Source organism: Sorex fumeus, unplaced genomic scaffold (assembly GCF_029834395.1).
Source record: "Sorex fumeus unplaced genomic scaffold, SorFum_2.1 ptg000063l, whole genome shotgun sequence".
Lineage (NCBI taxonomy): Eukaryota > Metazoa > Chordata > Mammalia > Eulipotyphla > Soricidae > Sorex > Sorex fumeus.
In genome coordinates this window covers 79446124-79469870 of record NW_026606120.1, presented here as the reverse complement: position 1 = coordinate 79469870, position 23747 = coordinate 79446124, and the positions used below count along the sequence as shown (strand labels likewise).

General features: G+C 44.0%; 1 protein-coding gene across 1 annotated transcript in view; it reads right to left on the bottom strand.

Annotated features, from left to right (window-relative positions):
- Positions 1-12575: 12575 nt before the first annotated feature.
- The window catches only part of ITGB3 (integrin subunit beta 3), a 52299-nt gene continuing 41127 nt past the window's right edge, over positions 12576-23747 (bottom strand). The window contains exons 12-15 of the mRNA XM_056127354.1: positions 23098-23198; positions 19898-20017; positions 17103-17269; positions 12576-15679 (exon numbers count right to left, since the gene is read on the bottom strand). Coding sequence (XP_055983329.1) covers positions 15614-15679; positions 17103-17269; positions 19898-20017; positions 23098-23198 — 454 coding nt within the window. The 3' untranslated portion in view covers positions 12576-15613. The remainder of the gene's footprint in view (positions 15680-17102; positions 17270-19897; positions 20018-23097; positions 23199-23747) is intronic.

The following is a 23747-nucleotide window of genomic DNA, read 5'->3' as shown; positions in this document are numbered from 1 at the left end:
GTGTGGCTGCAAATGCATCTGCGTGCTCCAGGAAATTCTGTGGCGCTCTCTTCCGGGAGTTTTAGTTTAGTCTCTGGGTATTGGCTGTTGATGAGATTACATGGTGCCAGGGGCAGTTTATGGGTGTGACTGCCAAGCTACTGGAAAACTGGGGAGCTGGAGGCGGGCGCTTGGAGATCTCAGTCACGGGTTTTGGTACATCTGGGCTTTTCTGCTAGTCTGGTCTTGAGTGAGGTTCATCCCGTCTTGGGTAAGGCTCATCCTCTCTTGGGTGAGATTATCAGAGGGTGTGGAGAATGGCATTGAGCATGGTGGTGGGGTTTTCGGCTGCCAGTTTTCTGCTTGGGGCGGGGAGGGAAACTCAACCTACCCTGTTCCGAGGAGCAGTGGTGAAGACAGCCTGACCCGAGGTCAGGACATTCTGCAGTGCTCTCTTCTAGGGAGCTTGAGTTTCTCTCACTGTGCAAAAGCTTTTTAATTTGATGTAGTCCTATTTGTTTATACTTTGCTATGTTGTCTTTGTTTCTGGTCAACTCACTGAGGACACCTCTGTCGAGTTCTACCTGTTTTTTTCCAATAATGTTATGAGGCTTTTCTCCAATAATGTCAACTTAATTGACATTGAGTTCGCTTTTATTAATGGTGTGAGATATAATTCTAATCTTTTTTCACATGTGGCTACCCAACTTTCCCAGGACCATTTGTTGAAGAGACTAGGAAACACAACTAATGACCAGTGATGAAGGGAAGCAGACACTCTGGTGGAGAACACTGTGTTGGAACGTTGTGTGTATGAAACCCTATCTTAAACAGTATTGTATATCACAGTGCCCTTAATCATTTTTTTAACTTTACAATAATAAAGTGAAAAAAAGAAATACATCTTTAAGATAATGTTAACCACTTACATTTACTCTCAACACATGGCCTCCAAACTAAAAATTGAACAAATAAAGTAGCACAGCAGGTAGGGCGTTTGCCTTGCACACAGCCAACCTGAGTTCGATTCCTCTGTCCCTCTTGGAGAGCCCAGCAAGCTACTGAGATTATCCCACCTGCGTGGTTGGCCTGGCAAGCTCCCTGTGGCGTATTCAATATGCCAAAAACAGTAACAAGTCTTACAATGGAGACATTACTGGTGCCCGCCCCAGCAAACTAATGAACAACGGGAGGACAGTGCTATGGACAATGCTATAACCCATGCCTAGAGCATACTTAAGAGAAAAAAAAATTAAACATTTTATATGTAAATCAGGGAATAAAAATATAGGACGAATATGTAATTGGCTCCAGAACTCACATCAAGTAGAAAATTAGGTGATAATTTCTATAGAAGCAAAACTGAGGAAGATTTCTAGTAAGATAGATATTAATAGCTAGAGTTCAGCCAGTAAGAGAGTGTTACTTCGAAAGGGGAAATTCTAAGAATCACTCAAAACTATGATGGATCACAGTCCTCATTTTTAAGACAGAAGCTTGTAAATACACATCACCAAAGGAAGCAGTCTTGTTAGGGAAGAGCATTGCATGAATTTTGTTGATGAAGGAATAGGGAAGACAGTTAAAGATAAAGTCCCTCATAAACAGTATCAAACGTACTTCTCTGCAGATACTGAAGAGGGCACTCTTAAACTTGAAATGCGAGCTGACTAAAGTCAGACAACAGACTGAGTAGAAATAGAAAATCAAATACAAAATAAAGACACAGGTAACACAAATAGAATAGATATTACTGACAGTAATATTTAAAAGGTGCTAAGAGGTGTTGATCCTAAATGTTCACGCCAGAACAAATTTCAAGTTGTGGGACCATAATGATAATACTGTGGGTAGGGAGCTGACCCAGATTTGATCCTCGGCATTCCATATGGTCCCTCAAGTGTTGCCCAGAGTAATTTCTGAGTGCAGAACCAGGAGTAAGCCCTGGCTGACCAAAAAACCAAAAAAATTTTGTTTTTAAGTTTGTGACATGATGTTAGCTAACACCACGGTGAAAATTATATTGAAATATAAAAATATATTCACTAAACATGTTAAATGCATTATTCGGGGGGGGGTGGGGTGGAGGAGAACATAGCTGGCAATGCTCAGACCCATGCAGTGTCAGAGGTAAAAGTTAGTCTTGCATATATAAAACATGTGTACTATTTCTTTTTGTTGTTGAAAGTATCATCATTGTATCATCAAATGACAAACCTGAGGGGCAGGCAGGTGGCTAACGCACAAGCTCTGCATGCAGGATGCCCAAATTCAGTCTCTGGAAGCTCATGGTTCCTTCAAACACTGTTAGAAGCCATTTCTGAGCACTGAACTGGAAATAGCCCCTGAGTACTGCCAGGCAGGACCCTAAGACCAAAAACTAATCAAATAAAATAACCGTGCTATCCAAACCACTATATAAAGTAAGTGCAGTCCCCATAAAAATTTCCATGGTGGGAATACTTAGAAGATTCCCTCTCATACTATGGGAGGCTTCCTGTCCTTTCCCCATCTTTATTTTCTTCAATAAAATAGTTTATGAATTAAAATATTAAAATTTTTTAAAATTATGAATTAAAAAAGAGAATATTTTAATAAATCTTAATATTTTATTAAAATATTTTATGAGTTAAAATATCCATGGCACAGAACAAATACTGTTAAAATGTATATCACTGTCACCGTCCTCCCGTTGTTCATCGATTTGCTCGAGTGGGCACCAGTAACATCTCCATTGTGAGACTTGCTGTTACTGTTTTTGGCATACTGACTATGTCATGGGTAGCTTGCCAGGCTTTGCTGTGCAGGCGAGATACACTCGTAGCTTGCCGGGCTCTCCGAGAGGGGCAGACGAATCAAACCTGAGTCAGCTACGTGCAAGGCAAACGCCCTACCCAATGCACTATCTCTCTAGCCCACAAAGATAATAGAATTTTAAAATTTTAAAAATGAATTTCCCTATCACAACACAGTTTAAATGCATTTCCAGAAAGCCAACATTAATTGGTCAAAATTAATTATATGACTTCCTGTAAATCTTTCTTTCCAAAAGCACCGAATTAAAACTTTGTGTAAAAGGCTTACAGAAGGTAAGTAAAATCTGACCAAAGAAATAACAGTTGCAGTCAGGTTGTCAGCACTGCAATAAGATGTGCAACCCCAACACTATCACAAGCTTGTGTGATCCGGTCATTGCAACAGCGGAAAAACAAAAAAGATGTTGGCAGTGTGACTAATGTTTTTTCCAAGAATACATAGGAGGTAGGCGCTTTTCTCATCTAATTATTTACTCACCCACATGAATGCTATCTATAAACTAAGTACTGCTGTTCAAGTTTACAATTCACTTGAACGGCAGTAAAATGTATAGAGTAATAAAATTCATAAATCCAAAGCAATCCTTGGAGGGGGAAGATGGGAGACCTTTCTTTCCATACCTTTAAAATGTACTATGATGCTCTCTGCACTTCTATGTTCATTGCAGCACTATTCACAATAGCCAGAATCTGGAAACAATCCAAATGCCAGAGAACAGACGATTGGATTTTAAAAAAAAAGAAAAACCTTATGGTACATCTACACAAAGGAATACTATACAGCCATTAGGGAAAATGAAGAAAGTCATAAAATTTGCTAATAAATGGATGGACATGAAGAATAGCATGATGAATGAAACGAGTCAGAAGGGGAAGGACAGACATAGAATGAGGACACTCATTTGTGGGATATATAAAGCGGAGTATGAGATGGCAGAAATAAGGAACAGGAGAACTGACCCATGGATGTGAAAGCTTGCTACAATCTGCCGGGAGAGGGCAGTTCAGATAGAGCAGGGACCCTTACGACAAAACAACAACAAAAAAACAGACCAGCCGACTCACAGCAGCTGAGAGGAAGATGGAAGAGCTCCCAAATGAGAGGCAGGAAGCTGAGAGAGAGAGAGAGAGAGAGAGAGAGAGAGAGAGAGAGAGAGAGAGAGAGAGAGAGAGAGAGAGAGAGAGAGAGAGAGAGAGAGACGCAGGGCTGAGGCGGTAGCAGGTCTATCCTAAGGGTTTCTTGGGTTACTGACTTAATCTGACACAGCACCGTCCCCCCTGGGTCGGCTGAGGGGTGGCTGCCACCACCCGGCTGAAGTCCCCTTTCTTGCCCAGCACCAACAAGCTGCCCCTACCAGGGCGTCCCTCCCCTGCCACTCCCATCACATGTCCACGAGCCTGCTGCTCAGGTGACTTCATCGTGTCCACAGAGGCTCTGCCACTGCCACCTGTGCGCCTCCCAGGCTCTGAGGGCGCAGCAACCCCCACGGGCCGGCCGGGCTGTGGGACGTCTCTGGGTGGGATCAAGTAGAAAAGCCCCTGGTCCGTGAAAGCTAGTGCCCTGACGGGGGCCCACGTGCCTGCTGCCGCCACCCCGTAGCTCCACACAGCCCTGCCCTGGCCCTCTCGACGGCCCCCGCTCCGGCCCCTGGCTGCCCTTTCTGGAACCTTCGCCCACCTCTGAAAGGGTTCTGCTCGGCCCTGGTCCCCTCGCTGCCCCACCTTGAAACCGTTCCTCAGGGTCCCTCCCTGTGCGCTTCCCCCTACTCAGAGCTGCCCGGCTCCTCCTGCCGCCACCGGGTCTCAGTTCCTCACCCACTCGAAGGCCACATGCCACCACTTTCCCAGCTTCCAGCGCAGAGAAGCCCCGCCCCAGGTCACCTGATCGCGCTGACGCTCCGCCCCCAGGCCACCTGAGCGTGCAGTAGGAGGACCGTGTTATAACCCATGCCTAGAGCATACTTAAGACGCCCCGCCCCCAGGTCACCTGACCACGTCGACGCCCCGCCCCCAGGCCACCTGAGCGCTCCAATGCTCCCACCCGCAAGGTCAACTGACCAGCCAGGAGGAGTGAGCGGGGATCTTGACGGCTGCGCTCCCGCTGTGTCTGCCTCCACGTGGCTCTACCACGTCTCCAAGCTCTGTGCATTCTCAGGGGTGCTGCCTACCCTAGCCACCCCCTTTCCACTCACGCTTCTCTCCTGCTGTTGAATGCCTCCCTCGTTTCTAAAACATTGCTGCTTTCCAGGTTTCTGCTACTCTGGGAATAATAGCTCGAAGCCATTGGTTCCACTACTTTGCTGAGATTTGTTCCAAGATTATCAGCAGGGAGTTTTGGGTAGTAATACTTTTTTTTTTTCAACCCAAAACCAAAAGAATGACGTTCCTTTTTGTGCATCCTGCAGATGAAGTGACAATTGGAAAAGATGCAAATTGATATTCCATGGTTGCCCTAAAAAGTATAAATCCAGTTCGATAAAACCAGTGAGGATTAAGGTTCTCAAAACCAAACTCGTAGATGTTGTCAAGTAAAGCAGATATTTCAAATATCCCCCATAGTTAAATATTCAAATTTGCCTTGTGCACAGCCAGTCTGGCCAAGCCGGTTCTATTCCTCCGCCCGTGTTGGAGAGCCCAGCAAGCTACCGAAGTATCTCACCCGAAGGACAAATTCTGGGAAGCTACCCCTGACGTATTCAATATGCCAAACACAGTAACAAGTCTCAAAATGGAGACGTTACTGAGACTGCTTCAGCAAATCAATGAACAACGGGTGGACAGTGTTTGTTTGTTATTTATTGTATGCTGTGGAGTAAATTATTTATGCTCTAAGTCTGAATGTTCTCATGCTTCAGATTGTGATCATTAAAAAATATGTACAGTGCTTAATAAATGTGACAACAGTCGGTTCCTTCAGTTCATTTCTATCTTAGGCCCTGATACGTAGGCATTCTTTCAATTTTTATTCATTTGGTTTTGGGTCACACGTTGGTATTAAGGCTTACTCCTGGATCCACGCTTAGGAATCACTCCAGGCAGGGCTATGGAAACTATGTATGATGTCAGGAATTGAGCCTGAGATGACGGCATGCAAGGCAAGCATCCTACCCTCTGTACTATTGCTGAGGCCTCTTCTTTACAGTTTTTAATGTGTAACACTCATCTTCCTAAACTAAGCAGTCTGATAGCTGAAAATATCCATTTACTTATTTGTTTTTGGTAAACACCCAACCCTACCCTCCATACTCCACTTCTCCCACCCCACTCTGTTTTTAGGGATCTCTAATGGACTCAGTACATTTTCCATCTATTCTTAAAGATGCCACTGGGGGCGGGGGGAGGGCAGGACACATCCAAGGACTTCAGGATTTGCTCTTGGCTTTGTGCTCAGGGATCATTCCTGGCAGTTCTCAGGGGACTTTATGTGATGTGGGGGGATCAAATCAGGGTCAGTTGCGTGGAAGGCAAGTGGCCTACCCACTGTACTATCTCCTAACACTGGATTTAACTCTTTTTGGAGAGTTCAATGCTAAGCTCCAGCTATACAGCTGTGCATAAGAGCCACACATGGTGGTACTTGGGTACCATGAGGTGCCAGGGCCTTGATCTCCCTAGCTCAAGCACCAGCCTCTATTGTGTCAGGATTGTGACAGTTTTAGTCTGTGGGCAGATCAACAGATTGTGAATACTTAACAATCGTGAGCACTGAGGTTTTATTTTTTAGTATTGAATCTGGAGTGATAACACAGTGGTAGAGTGTTTGTCTTTCGTGCAGCCAGCTCTGCTGAGCCGGGTTCGATTCCTCCGCCACTCTCAGAGAGCCTGACAAACTACTGAGAGTATCTCGCCCGCACGGCAAAGTCCCCTTCAATCTATTCATGAGTTACTATATTAATTTTACTGATCTGTATTATGCCAACGTAATTCCACATTAGCTAGGATTAGATTCTTTTACCAGTAATAGAAAATCTGTAATGAACTTGTCCTAATCAAGAAAGAGTTTTATTTCCCTTACATTAAGAAGTTCAGAGATAATCCTTGATAACTAACAATTATGTACCATGTAGGGACACAGGTTTCAATTTTATTGCTCTACTGGCTTTTATGTCAGCAGTGGTTGAAGGTTGTACCTCCCAGTATTATTCAGACAAAAAGCTAAAGACTTTAAGTGTGTGTTTCGTAGATTCCCTCATTCAAACAAAAGGGAGGCCTTTGTCCTTTTGCAGAAAACACAACGTAAAGAAACATTTATCTCAAAGACATTAACAAATATGGCTTATATTTTTATGGAACAAAACAAGAAGATTCTAAGGAGACTTGATTTTGAAAATATAATTTTATTGCTATTTAAATAAGGCTAAATGAACAGCAGGTAGGGAGTTTGTCTGGCACGCAGCTGACCCAGGTTCGATTCCCAGCATCCCATATCATCCCCCGAGTACTGACAGGAATAATTCCTGAGTATATGAGCCAGGAGTAACCCCTGTGCATCTCCAGGTGTGACCCAAAAAGCAATAATAATAATAATAATAATAACAATAATAATAATAATAATAAGGCAAAACAAGACAGTACAAAAAGGAAAAGCATCTTTGCATCTTCAACTTCCGTTAGCGGGAAATAGGTTGAGCAAAATTTTTAGGTGAAAATACATTCTACCTTTATGAAACAAGGGGTAACTCTGAATATAAAATCAAGAGGCTAGGGGCTGGAGCAATAGCACAGCGGGTAGGGCGTTTGCCTTGCACGCGGCCGACCCGGGTTCGATTCCCAGCATCCCATATGGTCCCCTGAGCACTGCCAGGGGTAATTCCTGAGTGCAGAGCCGGGAGTAACTCCTGTGCATCACTGGATGTGACCCAAAAAGCAAAAAAAAAAAAAAATCAAGAGGCTAGAGGGTGAAATGAAAAGCCATGGAAAATTATTCCCAGGCCTTGAATCTGGAAATAAACAAATATGTCCCACCATCTGCATCTGCCCCATGTCGACTCACCCACTATCCCTGTTCCACCAAATCCTGACTAAATCTCCCAGGAGATGCATGCCAAGCAGCTGAACTTTGTGGAAATGCCAGTTCAACTGCTGAAAACCTGGAGCACCACCAAACCAAGGCTTCAGCAGTAACACCCATCCCCACCACAATAGCTATGCCAAGGGCTCAATGCCACTGTCCACGAATATTCTCTACAGAGATACCAATCTCCAAATAATCTCAGGTACTGGCACCTGGTCTGACAACACATGTTTTTTTTTTTTTCAGAGTCAGAGTGGGAAACCTCTTCCCCCACATCTCATACTCCCGGAAGCTCCAGCAATCCTGCCCAAAACTCACATCTGCCGCTTGGTTGACTCTTTGGCCCAGACCATAGATCTGGAAACATCTGCACCACGTGGCTGCATTCACAGCTGTGGGACACCCCCTGTAGCAACAAAAAGCTTAATACATTTTTAGATGAGGCCTTACCAATCCTGCAATCTGATATAACAATGTTCACATAAATTTATTTTCTACATATGTTGATATAATAATTGAAACTGTATAATAAATTTTAATCCTAGAATTGTATCAACAGTTGTTACTTTTTTCCTACTTTAAATTATTATATTTTTTTGCTTTTTGGTTCACACCCAATGATGCACAGGGGTTACTCCTGGTTAATGCACTCAGGAATTACTCCTGGCAGTGCTCGAGGTACCATATGGGATGCTGGGAATCAAATCCGAGTTGGCCGAGTGCAAGGCAAGCACCCCTACCCACTGTGCTATTGCTCCAGCTCCAAATAATTTTTTTTTTATGTAGGAGTACTGCTATTTATTCAGCCACTGATTAGCTGATTGATTTGGGCATGAACTCCACCTTACTTTTTTTTCATAATTTTATTTATTTTTCTTCTTATATTTATTTATTGAATCACTGTGGGAAAAATTACTAAGCTTTCAGGTTTAAGTCTCGGTCATACAATGATCAAACACCTCTCCCTTCACCAGTACTCATTTTTCACCACCAAGAATCCCAATATACCCCCCTCCCACCCCTCCCAATGCCTGTGAGACAGATGATTTCCACTTAACTCTTCTCTACATTGATTACATTCATTATTTCGACAAAAGATGCACCATTATTTAGAATTCCCCCCCCCGCCCAACAATCAGAATTGCTGAAAAGGCATTGTGAAATACTTAGTTTTCTATAGCTGGTTATGAGAATCATATAATGATTTTGGATTTCTGCAAAGAGCCAGATAATTATGAGATTGGTTTCTGTATGTCTGGTGTTATGGCCGTGACGGAGAGCCGCTTGTGAGGGGCAACTTGTGACCTCGGTAGGGCGTGAAGGACAGCCAGTACCATCCCCCTTCCCATGAGACTGCAGTTGCCCCGTCACCGCTGGCTCGTACCTGGCTTTCCAATAAGCTCTGAGGCGGTGGCCACCTTGTTTGCGGTCCAGATGCATTTCTGCCAAAAGCCGTTGGGTTTTGTTTGAGATTTGTTTCTGAGTCTCTGGGATCATGGCCATTAATTAGCTTGATCAGGAGCCAGAGAGGCCGTTTGTAGGCGGCGACTCCGGGTCTCGTTGGGATGGGGAGGAAAGGGCCAGTTCCACCCCCATCTGGTGAGGCCCCGCGTGTCTCGTCACTGCAGGCCCAAACCTGACTGTCCAGTGCCTCTGGAGGATGGCGGTCACCAGGCCGCCAGGGGAACAGGCCAAGGCACAAACCCTATTCCCACCTGGAGTGGTCCAGCACCAGTAACCTACTGCAGGAACAGGACGCATTTCTGCCAAAAGCCTTTGGGTTCCGAGATTCGTTTCTGAGTCTCTGGGATCATGGCCATTAAGCAGTTCGATCAGGAACCAGAGAGGCCATGCCTCCAATTATATAGCTGAGCTGGAGGTGGTTTGTGGGTGTGTCTCCCACATACCTAACTTTTGGCCGTTTACTTTCTTGGTAAACTTTGCCCCAAGTTTTTGGGGTCTGGCCAAAGGCACAGCAGCAATTTTGGGATATCTGAAAGTATGATGGTGCCATCAGGCTGCTGATGCACTCACCTTACAGGTACAGATTGACCTGCTGGCGGCAGCAAATAATTTTTTTTTATAAAAAGAACTGTATGTTGGATTTACTATGGGATAATGATTTCTATGCACCTTCTGTTTTCTGCCTGTTGGAACAGGAATGTCTGTATCAGTTATCCTGTCTGTCCCCACACTTCTCATTGGTTGATGGGAAAGTGAGCACATAGTTCCCCCTCCCCACCCCCTTCCTCTCCGCTTGTCACCCAGGTTACAGAACTTTAGATTGAAAGGTACAGTACTCAAGTAGCTATCTATAGGAACTAAATTCAAGAAAATTTATTCGCCCCACAAAATATTTGGAGGACTTGACTCTGAGCATGTGCTGATGCTATAATGAGATGACTCTGGGGCCTTGGCAGAGATGATTGTATTTGCACATGGAAGTCTACACATAATGTGTGGCCAGAATATTTTGGTGCTTAGTTTTCTGTTGCCAGTGTAATAAATTATCACAATTTACTTGCATAAGCATTTTTTTTTTTTGCTTTTTGGGTCACAACCGGCAATGATCAGGGATTATTCCTGGCTGGCTCTGCACTCAGGAATCACTCCTGGCGGTGCTTGGGGGACCATATGGGATGCCAGGGATCGAACGTGGGTCAGTCGTGTGCAAGGCAAATACCCTACCCACTGTCCTATCACTCTGACTCAGCATAAGCAATTTTTAAATCTTATATTTCTGGTGATCAGAAGTCCAAAATGGGTCCAACAGGCTTCAATCCTGGAAATTCTAAGAGAAAAAATATATATACATATATTCCCAACATTTCTTAGTTCATCCATGAACACTTCACTCTAAATCCCTTCCATCCCTGCATTTACTTATTCTAACTCTCATGCCCACTCTGATCCTCTTGCCTTCCTCTCAAAACTCTTCAAAATAAATAATTTATAGTAAAGGTTTTGAATACAGCCTCTTAAATTCCCTAAGTGTTGCTTTCTAGTATCTTGACGCATTCTTTTGTATTTTGTCAGAAAATACACAGCTAATGGAAAATGTTCCCTTTATGCAAAAGTTTGGAGAGATACTGTGAGCAGCTGCAAAGAACACAATCATGTCCCAGACTAATATTTGATTTAACTTACAAATCATTCCTGGTAACCACATTAAGTGGATTTAAAATTTTTTATTAAAGAATATGGCTAACCCGATCACAAACACTTAAGACTACTTCCCTGTCTGTTTTAATCAAACAGAAACAAATTAGGGATATATACTTCTAGGAATTAATGTATGTGTAATATTATGTGCTGCATACATATTACAAAACCAAATAGAAATGTTTTCAGTTGGTATTAAAACGGTTTACTTGCAAAGCATATGCAATTGTTTCCTAACATTAGTGGAAAAATTAGTGCAATCTGATTCCAAGACAATGTGCTTATAATTGGTCCCAGAGATCATTAGATGCTGGTTACTGGAGTTCAGACTACAATGGCCAAGAGTTAAAGGATAACAAAGATGTCTTGACATATAGCTTTTCATTTCCATGTAAAGCCCTCCATTTAGTCATCAATTATCATGATGTATATAAAACACAGCAAATCTTAAGGAAAAATTCACACAAAAGACAGCCTATGCTCACATATTCTTTTCATGATGTCATACACTGCAGTGTGTACCAAAATTGTACATGATGCCAGGAATATAAAACTTGGAAATGAGAGTTCTATAAAGTGCTTTGAAAGTCCTATACTGTCAGTGCATAATAAATTTTAAATGGCAAGAAATGGAAGTTATAAATTCAAAAGTCATATTCTGGGCTGTTAATCATTAAGATTTTGATTCCAACTCCTGTGAACAAATGCTGGGAGAATATTTTCTTCCTCCAACTTGATTCACATAAAAGGTTTTCTTAGGTGCCTGCCAAGTATTCTGCTAGCTATTTCTCACTGAGATTTTGATCTATTACTTTTTTTGGTGTTTCATGGGAATTTGTGGCGGTGAGTGAACCCAAGCAGCCTATGATCATTTTACTTGGAAAGTAGATCAAACATAGATTTTCACTCTGTGTGCATTGATATTTGGTTTTCCGAATCCGTAAACCAAGTTGCATCCTTAACCCTATAAGAACTGAGTGGACTTACTGTAAACTTGTTTCTAGACCAGGAAGAAATATATGTGACTCCTTAAATCAGTTGTTCTCAAATTTAAACATGCATCAGAATCACCAGGAGGGTTTATTAAAATACGATGACTGAGCCACAGCCCCAGAGTTTCTAATTCTGTCATTGTGGGAATTTACATTCCTAACAAGTTCCCAGCCGAAAGTCATACTGCTGGTATTCCAAGGCTGGTCTTGGGACCACACTTTTGAGACATGTCTTAAATAAAAGCTGGGCCTTCAAACAGTCTTGTAAATAATTTGCCATTGAGTCTTTATTTTACCGATGCTATTCTTTCTGCAAACAAAACCTATGCCAAATCAACAGTGTTCTATTGAGAAAACATTCCTAATGCCCATTTAAAAAAATAAAAAAGCTCTTGACTCAGAACAGGGATAATCTACTCATTTTAAAAATATTATTCAAGTCTAAAGAAAGGCTCTGGGTTCTGAAACTAAGATCAGTTCCCGTAGTCATCATCATTCATTTGAAAACATGCTTGTTCTAAAATAATCACTTGTGAGGCAATGACACTTATTCTTTTCACCCAAAGGAAACCGAAATAACAACACAGGAAGTACCGGGGAGCCATAGGCCAATTCTTTTTGGAAAAGCACATTTAATTCACTGTTGCACAACTCAAACAGGGAGGTGGTTAGGAAGTCACTTAAGTCATTTCAACCAGGAATACTTTACAAAGGGAAATATCTTGAAATAACAGATGGTCTAGAAATGTCTAAGAGTTTAAGAACCAACTCCATATATTACTACCTGTCAGGTACGTTCTAAAGTTTCCTATAATTGTCCACAGATCCTGAGAATGAACACAATTTATTTCCCAAAAAGCTGGGGTCAAATAATCTCTTTGGGCTGTGTTGTCTGATGCCAAAACACTATTTAGATGTTCAGCCTACATGATTCCCAAATTGACCGTTATTTACTTTCTTATGCTGCTACATTTTCTCTCCAAATATAGACAGTGTACTGGTTTTCAAGGCCATGAACTTCATCTAGCTGGTCAGATGAGATTCCTACTGATACCGCCATCCTTCGAAAATGGGTTCTCCCTTCTTTGATGGTATTTCTTCATGGAATCATATCTTTAAAATGTCTAACTGCTCCTCTAACACTTGTCTCAGTAGCTGAAAGTCATAATTAGGTTCCAAGTTTCTTGGATTCAAGTTCATCCCTCCTACCACTATCTACCCAGGATGACTTCTACAGTGAGAACAATTCATGAGTGAGATTCTCAGTCACCTGGCCCATTTCTAATTCCAAGGTTTATTTGCAATGTGAACACATGGACACAGGACATACATGTTAGCTACTTATGTATGCCTTTTCCTTAATATATGAGTGAAATGTGTGCAAAGTGAACGAAACAATAACAACAAAGTGAAGCTTAAGTGTCACATCCAGAGATGAAAGTTAGAGAAGGGATTCTGAGAAAGGCAACAATGAAGCATTTCCCCCCCTTTTTTGGTTTTTAGGCCATGCATTATGGTGCTCGGGGTTTACTCCTGGCTCTGCACTCAGGGATTAGTCCTGACGGTGTTCAGGGGACCATCAAGGATCAAACTCACCTGCAAGGCAGGTGCCCTACCTGCTGTATGTACTATTGCTTCCACCCAACTGAGGTCATTTTACTGAGAAAGATGACATTGAATAACATCTGCTCTTGCCAATGCCATGTCTCCTGATCTCCCAACTAAACACTGTTTTCAACATTCCATAAAATGCTGACTGCATGGCTGATCTGCTGCAGCAGCTCTGAGCATCTCAGGATATTGATACTAAAAAGGACCTCCTAGGTGGGTATAACCAAACCTATCCTTTATTAGACCAGGAAACTGGATCCTGGGGAGAAGAAAGTGACTTGCCTAAAGTCAAATGTTTTTTTTTGGCTGCAATCCTGGGCCCAGTATTTATAATCCCTGATCATCAAACAGTTTGGAGATTCTTCCTTCTTTCTTGGTGGGAAAGTGGGGGATAGGGGTGTTAATGTTGGACAAATGTAAATGCCAACAAGGCAACTGTTCTTGCTAGCAAATGAAGAACAGTAGGCCAGGGATGCGGTCCAATGGTGGAACTCATGCCTCACATGTGTGAGTGCCTAGGTTTGATCCATAGCACAGGAAAAAAACTAAAAGAATAGTTATTTCCTCTACCTCAGAGAAGGTCAATGCTGTCCATATATTCACCCCATCATCATTTTGGACATGAAAACCCTTACAAACCCAGAACAGGGCAGTAACCTACTATAAAAGATGTCAAGTGGAAGTACCTTCATCAGAATAACTCTGCATGACTTTTTATATTCTCCTTCCTCATTATCCAATAAATTCCAAACAGAATGTCCATATTCCTTTAGATTAGGCAAGCCTCATCATAAATCCAGTGAGATAACCCAGTGAGAAAAAGGAAGTAAAATTTCACTTGTGGCCTCTCAGATTAAAGACTGAGTGAAAATGAGTTTGCCCCATTCATCAGAGACACTCATCCATGCTGATATGGCTGGTCCATTATTCTACCTGGTACTTAGGCCCAGAAGATTCAGAGACCCATGGGAATGATTCCTTCACAAGATACCCAAGAGGTAGATAAATAGCCCCATGGATGAATACAGCACATAGAAACAGGGTTGTCTGTGGGGAGTGCCTTGGACAAGAGGCAGAATGCCTGAAGGGCAGGACCAGCTCCTGCCTCCACCCAGAGTGCTCTCTTTGGGAGGAAAAGCATCATTAAGATCGTGAGAGAAATTCCCAGTGTGTAGCAAATATCCACAGCAGTGAGGGCCTGAAAACAGGAGGTAAGGAGGTGGTGCTGGTCTTGAGGTGATACACTTCTTCTAAACAAACCTCCAGAGTTGCACAGTGGGGGCAAATCTGAAGGGCTTTCTTTACTGAGGGATCCTAGTACAATGTCCCAGGCAATGTACAGCCCCCAGGTGGTTCTGAATTCCTCACTCCCAACAGACCAAGAACTTGGGTCTCCCCTGATGAGAGAACCATGATGCACCAGAAGGCGTACAGGTGGCCCAGCTCCAACTTCCTTTTCGATATGAGGGAAAGGAAAGGAGTGGGAGGTCCAGATGACACAAGGCGGCACCATAGTTTCTACCAGAGCGGCTGAGAGTCAGGCCCAAGAGCCTTAAACTGAGAGGAGAGTCCAGGCTTGGAATCCCTTCCTTGGGCATGAGAGGCCTCAGACCCGCCCTTCTGTTCAGAGAGCGTGACCCAAGAAGGAAAGCTGACGTTTCGCTGAGGTAACAGGGACCACCTGCTCAGCTGCACAGGTGACCCTCAGGTTCAACAGGAAGAATCCCTGAAGAAGGTGTTCTGAGGACAAAGGCTGAGGAGCCCTGTTTATCCGGGACACATCACAAGTTTAAATTACACACTCTCTCACATGCAGCACTCTCTCTCTCTCTCTCTCTCTCTCTCACACACACACACACACACACACACACACGCGCGCGCGCGCACAGAAACCAAAACTTCCACATGCTGACATTCATTCAGCCTACTCCAGCCCAAGTCCCCAGTCCCACCCCCCAGATATCATCCCCTGTAAACATGAGAGCAGCGACTTCCACAATCCTGGGCCCTATGGTATGTCTGAAGATGAATGCTTGCCATTAAGCACCCCGGTAGGTGATGTTTGTGAAGGTCGATGTGGCCTGTTTGTACAGTGGGTTGTTAGCCTGTGGAGAGAACAGAAAAGTATCTGACAGTCAGTCCCTCAAACTTCCCCTAGCCTCCAGGTTTATGTTTTATCTAAGACAAAACACATGGGGCTAGAACGATAGTATAGCGGGTAGGGCATTTTCCTTGCACACGTCCAACCCGGGTTTGATTCCCAGCATCCCATATGGTCCCCAGAGCCATCTCCAGGAGAAATTCCTGAGTGCAGAGCCAGAATTAACCCCTGTGCATCACCAAGTGTGACCCAAAAATCAAAAACATAAAATTGTTTAAAAAGACAAAACACCCTTTTCTGGGATACCTCATTAAAAAAAAAAACATGTTCAATCTATTCAGACACTGGCTCTGAAAACAGGAATAGAGAGGAAATAAGAGGAGAGAGGAGGCAGACTGCCATCTAGCCACTATTTCTAAGAGGCTGACCCAAAAAGTTAATTCTGATGGCAATATGATTTCCTCCCACAATCGAAAAAAGTAGCTAACTTCTTTGTGCTCAGTATCTTTTTTCCTGGCTTTTATTTAGGGGGGAAGAGGTGTCACACTTGGCTATGATGCTCAGGGGTTACTCCTGGCTCTGCACTCAGGAATCCCTCCTGGTGGTGCTCCAGAGACCAAATGGGATGCCAGGGATCAAACCTGTGTTGGCTGCGTGCAAGGCAAACATACAAACCCGTTGTATAATAGTTCTGGCCTTGTGTTCAATTTCTTAGTCTATAAAATGGTAATAAAAATTCTGTAAGGCTGGAAAGATAGTTCAAAGGGTTAGAGAATATGCTGTGCTACCCATGCTGGATCACTCCAATGTCACAAGGCTCTCTGAGTATGACAGCTGTAGCCCTGGTGGTCCTTAGGCACTACAGGGAGGCCTGGTGGCCCTCACGGGCTGGGTCTGCAGTACTGCATTGCCAGGCTGAATGCTCAACTGTTGAGCTCACACTATAGAATGAAGTATTGCTGGGAGTGGCCTCAAGGTCCCCGATCACTGCAGGAAAGGTCCCTTTCCCACCTCCCCAAAACCCTATCACCTAGGGATTTAATTAGTTATGACATAAAAGCTTTTATGACAACTTCTGATATGTGGTAAATCCTATCGTTTTGGTTTTTAAGCTTATGTTCAATATGTTGATCATCATGTTTTTCCTACTTTCCTCAGTTGGCAAATATATTTGCTTTCCAACTCTCCACAGTGCCTCAGCACAGACCTGGGTGCTATCTGTGATGGGTTAGTAGTCACTGACATGGCCTATGGCTATGGACTAGTAGAGAATCAGATGGTTTCTGGGAAACATAAAAACAGCAAGTGAGTCAGACTTTCTCCAAATTTCAGAAGACACTATGGTTGAACCTGGCTACCTCAGCCCTTCATGCGCTAGAATCAATAATATAGGAAAGTGTCCAGTCCCACACAGCCTGGCCTCTTACTGTATCCCATTTTGCTCTAGCTCGCTCTTCTTCAAATTTAGCAAACTCCTTCCGGTCATGGATGGTGATGAGGAGCTTCCAGATGAGCAGAGCCGCAAGGCCAATGAGCAAAATGGCGCCCATCACTGACAGGAGGACCACCAGGATGTCGGGGCCTTTGGGACACTCTGTTGAGAGAGAGCATAGTCAGCATTGCCTGTCAAGGGGGTAGGGTCACTTGAACTCACTATAAATAAGATCTTCTTGACCAAGTAAAAGAGTCCTAGAAAGTTTTCTGAAGTGGAAAATAAACTGGTGTCTGTGAAGGTAGGTTGGGGAGGGATACTGAAATGCAACCTGGAGGTCTTGCAGATGCAACATAATTCTCCTACCACTGAGCCACATCCCTGGCTACTGAATTGATTTTTTTAAAGGAGGGGAATAGGGCTGGAGAAACAGCTGGTGGGGCCTGGTATGCCAATCCGGTTTGATCCCTGGCATTCCAAATGGTCCCCTGAACACTGCCAGGAGAAATTCCTAAGTGCAGAGCCAGGAATAACCCCTTAGCATCGCTGAGTGTGGTCAGAAAACCAAAAAATAATAATAAAGGTGGAGGAACAGTCTTTGGAACAATAATGCGTTTTGGATAGTGCAAATTGGATGTCATGAGATAGTCACCACAGATAGGATCCAATTTACTTAACATGGTCCAACAAGTGTTTGCTGAAAATTTCATTTTTGGGTAACACTGATGAACAAATTCTCCTCCTATAATGTCAGACTATTCTTCCTCGCTTTAAAAAGCACCAAAAAATCTAAAAAACTGGAACTAAAGCTACAACTATGTCCCTACAAGGCAACGAGTGTCCCAGACTTAGGAGCAACTCCGCTCTTAGATGGCATATGTGCTCTCTAGCTTGCCAGGGTGCTCACCACTCTGTTCTCCCCCAAATATGGGTCAAGTTAATTTCTCACTCAATCTGCATTTTGGAAAGAATGTATGTATGGGTTTCCATCTCAATTTATCACATACTTTGCTATGTGAACTTTGTAAATTATTCCATCTTTTCTGTGCACAAATTTTATGGTTCCCCATTCTTTTTTGGCTTTTTGGGTCACACCTGGTGATGTACAGGGGTTACTCCTGGCTCTGCACTCAGGAATTACTCCTGGTGGTAGCTCAGGGAACAATATGGTATGCTGGGAATCGAACCCAGGTCAGCTGTGTGCAAGGCAAACGCCCTACCCACTGTGCTATCTCTCCAGCCCCAGTTCCCCATTCTTAACGTAGAGAAAATAATAGCACTTCCTTTAAAAACTCATTATTGGGAATAATTAAACTAAAGTATTAAAAAAAACCCTCAGTATTGTGAGGTCAGAGAGATTGTTCAGGGATTAAGGTGCATCTAGAATGAGCTGAACCTGGGAATCATTCAGGCCTCAGCATTAAACCATTCAGTTACTTTGCTGCTGTTTGTTTGGGGTCACACCCCGTGGTGCTCAGGACTTACTCCTGGCTCTGCATTTAGGCGTTTAGGGATTTACTTCTGCCAGTGCTTGGGGGACCTTATGGGATGCCAGAGATTGAACCCAGATTGGCTGCATACAAGGCAAGTGCCCCACCCGCTGTGCTATTGCTCTGTCCCCACTGAACCATTCAGTTTGGTTGGCCAAGTACCATTGGGAGTGGCCCCTTGCCCCTCTGGTCACCGTTTGAGAACAAACAAAAAACAAAAGACTCAGAATCTAACCCAATAATCTCAACTACATTGCTACTGATGTTCTTCATACATCAACTTTTTTTCACTAATTAACTTACATGGCTCCTATAGGTATTTTGTTACCCAGATTCAGATATTTATATCCCTGAGGGCTAGGAAACGAAAGGCCTTTTTAGCAAACTCCAACCAGCAGGGCTGCCAGTCAAGATAATATTTTGGGTTCCTTCCAACAATATTTAGTCACATAACATTTAACTTCCTGTTTAACCCAGTCAAAAGCCCACAGAGAGATGCGTCACCCTCTGAAGGTCCAGCTGGGTTTGGCCTGCAGAGTCCTCTTACCCAGAAACCAAGGCGTCTGGTGGGCGATCAGGCTCAGTGACTGCTCCAGTTATGTAATTAGGTGTATGTATCTAGGAGCGCCGAAGAGACTGGAGAGTGACCTACACCCACTTTCCAAATCATCTCCTACCTTCTTCTCTAAACATATACCCTATGGTCCCTACACACTACCCCCAAACAACCGCCACCACAAACCCAAGCTGCTACGGCCCAAGCCACCAAATTACAACCTGTCTATAATTAAAGGAGTGTCTGGAGAGAGGCTGTGTGGTCCCAGCAGCTGTGTTCCCAGGGGTACAGGGCTCCAAGAGAAGAAATTAAATCTATAGAACACAGAAATCTCGGGATTGGAGCAACAGCAGGTAGGACACTTGCCTTGCATGCAGCTGAGCTGGGTTCAATTCCCGGTATCCCATAGGGTCTCCTAAGCCCTGCCAGGAGGAATTCCTGAGTGCAAAGCCAGGAGTAAGCCCTGAGCACCTCTGGGTGTGACCCAAAAATCGCCCCCACCCCCACTCCCTAATGGGTGGAAAATCAAGATAAATATTTTTTTCTTGGTGGACTCCACTTGCCTACCTCTTCCTCTTTTTACCCATACTTTAATTTCCTGTTTTCTCAGTTAACATGTCACTTTCTTGCTAACATTTCTATCTACATATTCCCCATACCAAATGGCAGGCCCTAACTTAGCATGCTGGGCTGTTCCTGTGTGGAGTGATGGCTGATGGCCGGATCTCCCTGTCCCAGGCTCACCTGGCTCTTCCACCACATACAGGACGGACTTTCCACTGGAATCTTCATAATACTGGAATCTGACAACACAGTCATCCTCGTTCTTGTAGGTACAATTCACGGCATTCTTGCCAGTGTCCCCTGGGGAAGGGCCAAGAGAGGAGAATGAAAAAACGGGTCTATTCCCAAGAAAGCCTCGACCCCGCCTACCCACTCAAGCCCAGCCATGGAATTCCTGGGAAAATATGCAACAGAAAAGGCTATGCCTGAGTTTAGGCAAGATGTTTACATTGAGATGACTAATGTGCCCACCAATTGTCTCCAGATGACCCTCTCTGAAGAACTCTGTTTGGTTCTTTTTGGTTCTCATTCCTCCATTCTTCCCTCTGGAAGGGGCATGACATAATAGCATCACACTCAAAGAGCCAGCTCTACCAACTGCCAGCTGCATGATCTGGAGCAAGTCACTTGACCCCACCCAGTCTCTCTTCCTCTCTGAAGGATTAATTAGGCATGAAACAGCATCAGTCAAGTGCACCTAACTCACAGGGGTGTTTCCTTCCTTCTCTTTCCTTTCTCTGCTGGCCCAGTGATTCAAAATAGTCCATCAACTCAGTTCTTATATTTCTAGTTCTTCTGTTTTAGCTTCTGAGCTGAGAGCCCTCCTCTCCTCTTTGACTCCCACTGTGTTTCATAACGAATTCTAAAACTCTGTTTAGAGTTTGGGTCCAGAGCACTAGGTAAGGCACTTGCTTTACAGGCAGCCGACCAGGTTAGATTCCCAGCATCCCATATAGTCCTCAGAGCACCTTCAGGAGTAATTAATAAGTACAGAGCCAGGAGTGGCCCAAAAACCAAAAAATTAATCTTGTTATTCTGACAAAAGAATTATATAGTACCCTTCATCAGCTGCACTGTGCCCTCTGCTGATAAAACCAGCTATGTAAAACTGGCATACAATGAGAATGAGCCAAGTACCAGTGTCACACAGCCAGCAGTGATGGGACAGGAGGAGAAGATGAGTTTCAATGCATATCTGACAGTCAGGAGCTCAATAAGCCTCCAGTCAGCCATTGGAGTCAAGGTACAGTGGAGAGAGTAAGGATCTCAGAATTTTGTTCTAATCTTCACTCACCACTAATTTGCTTGAGTGTGCTACTTAACTTTCCTAAGAATCAATTTTCTCGTCTACAAAATGAACAAAACAATGGCACTATAGTTCTACCTCATTAGACTACTAGGAGAAGAATCAGAAGATGTGCATGAAAAGATTTTTGTTATGGTCAGGAGAAATAGCACAGGGGTTCAGGTTCATGGTGCTTGCCTTGTCTGAAACTTACCCTGGTACCATCTCCAAATTCCCTTCCCCGCCACCCACAAAATATGTTTTTATAGTTCTCCTAAGTCATAAAGTTCCATTCAAGTAAGCTTTTACTTTTACTATTTTTATGGCAGAGAGGCAGAAGAAATGCTTATCACTTCACTTATAATACCCATCTAGTCTAGATTTTAGCTTCTAAAACTATAGGCTGTGATCCCATATGGGGTCATGTATTGAAAGTTGCAACAGTAAAAAATTCTGAATGTGCAATAAACATCCAAAACTTAATTCAAAATCAACCATGTTATGAATCCAAGGTATTTCTGGCCGTGCTTGCCTGTATTGCATTCATTTCTCAGGCAAAACATGATCACAAAAAGGGAAATTGAAGAAGCCCTGCTTGAGCAAATAAACAGATCTCACATCTCAGCAGTCTACCCCCAACCACCCCCATATGCCCATCAAATCAAGCCAAGTCTCCTCCAGAGAAAATGCGGCCCCTTCAGACTTCAGCCCCCCATTTACACCAGCCCACTTCCATATTTACCAAAGGGGTCCAGAGATCTGATTATTTCCAATAACAGCCCCACCCAGAAGCTGCTTGCCTTACCATGGCTCTCACTGAAATTGCGTTTCCTGCTTTCAAGAGTGATTGCTATCTCCAGATTCTCATCTGCCCGCTCCCTGGCACACCCCAGCCCAGCTGACCCAGATAACCGCATCAGACTTGCTGACAGTGGCAAAGACCATCTCCTCTCAAGTCAGGATGAAGTACACAAAAGTATAATTGTAGGCAATGGCATTTTCCTTTCCACTATATTTGTCTCTTATCCCAGGAGGGAGTCCAAAGAGATGAAGGGCTTCATGATGATGATTTTGGCTACAAATTCATAAGGTTAAGGTTTTCCTCCAAACCAGCAAAGCTGTTTGCATGGGGATTGCTTACACTCTCAGTTTTCAATAACTGTGTAGTTTATACAAAACAAAACTTTGTAGGGATTGGGGCTACAATTCTGTGGTCAGGGCACATGAAAAGCATATGTCAGACCTGAGTATGAACCTTGGCACTGTATGACCCCTAAACAATACCTCCAGGTGTAGACCTAGAGGCTCTGAGCATCATTATGGTTGCCAGGTAGTTCTTGATACTGCACAGCTTGAGCAGCATCCTTGGCCCTGCATTGCATGGTCTGGCATTGGCCTAGTGTCTCAGGGAATAACCTGGTGCCCCCCTGAGCACTGCTTGGGAGGAGAATGGAGGAGGGGTAGAAGAAGGAGGAGAAGAAGAGGAGGAGGAGGAGGAGGAGGAGGAGGAGGAGGAGGAGGAGGAGGAGGAGGAGAAGAAGAAGAAGAAGAAGAAGAAGAAGAAGAAGAAGAAGAAGAAGAAGAAGAAGAAGAAGAAGAAGAAGGAGGAGGAGGAGGAGGAAGAAAGGAGGGAGAGGAGAGGAGGAAGAGGAGAGGAGGAAGAGGAGAGGAGGAAGAGGACGAGGACAAGGATGAGGAAAGGAAAGGAAGAAGAAAGAAATCTCTGTAAAAGGTTACCAGCCTACTAAACCAAGATGGTAACAATTGTGGACACCCACACTTCAGTTTCCTCATGCTAAAATAGGGTACCTTACCTACTTTTCCTTGGGCAGTTAAAGTTAAGTTTGCCTGATTCAGGCATATTAAAAACATACTTGCTGAGTCCATGGGCCCAGGAAAAAGATGCAGGAGGCTAGTAGAGAGGCAGGGGGACCCCAGGTGGCCAGTTCAGCCTCAGCGCCTGCCTTGTATCAAGCCTGTGCTGAGCATCTTTGAGGTAGATGCGAACTTTCCATTTTACAGATGAGAACCAGTGAGGCTCTGGATCCAACCGTGAAAACCAAGAACCTGGTGCACGCATCTGAGTTGAACTTACTGAGCTCTTTCACAGGCTCGATCTCATCACGACAGTAACGGCTGCAGGTGTTTTCCTCATGCAGGACTCCTCGGTCAAACTTCTTACACTCCACACACTCCCTGGAGGAGAGAGGATGCAGGATTCAGGCAAGGGGGAGCAAACCCAGGTGTGTTTCTGTCCAGCTCTGCCCTGCAGATCTGCAAAGGCTGTTCCAGCTGAGAAAGCACCAAAGTATCTGCCAGACAAGACCTTGCTAGAGACTTCTGCTGGGTGGGCCTGGCAGGCAGATACACCGAGGTCTTTGGTTCCCCCATGTCCCATGAGGGCTGTGATGGAAAAGTGAACCCTATGTCACCTCTGGAAGTCCTAAAGTCAGAGCCAGTTCCATAATTTGGGGGCCCAATGCAAAAAAGAAAACGTCACATCCCATGTTCAAAAACTACTAAAAATTTCAAGACAGCAGAACCTCAAACCAAGCCTGGGGTCCTACTTAGCAGAGGGCTCGAACTCTGAAGGCTGCAGACCCACAGATCCAGCTTAAAGCGGCAAAAGAAATGGATGGGCACAGATTCTGGTTAATGGGGCTTTTTTTGATTCCCCCATGGGTGAAAAAGATGAAAAGTACAGACCAACTTTGCCAGCTTTGGACTGTCCTAATCGTTCCAGGC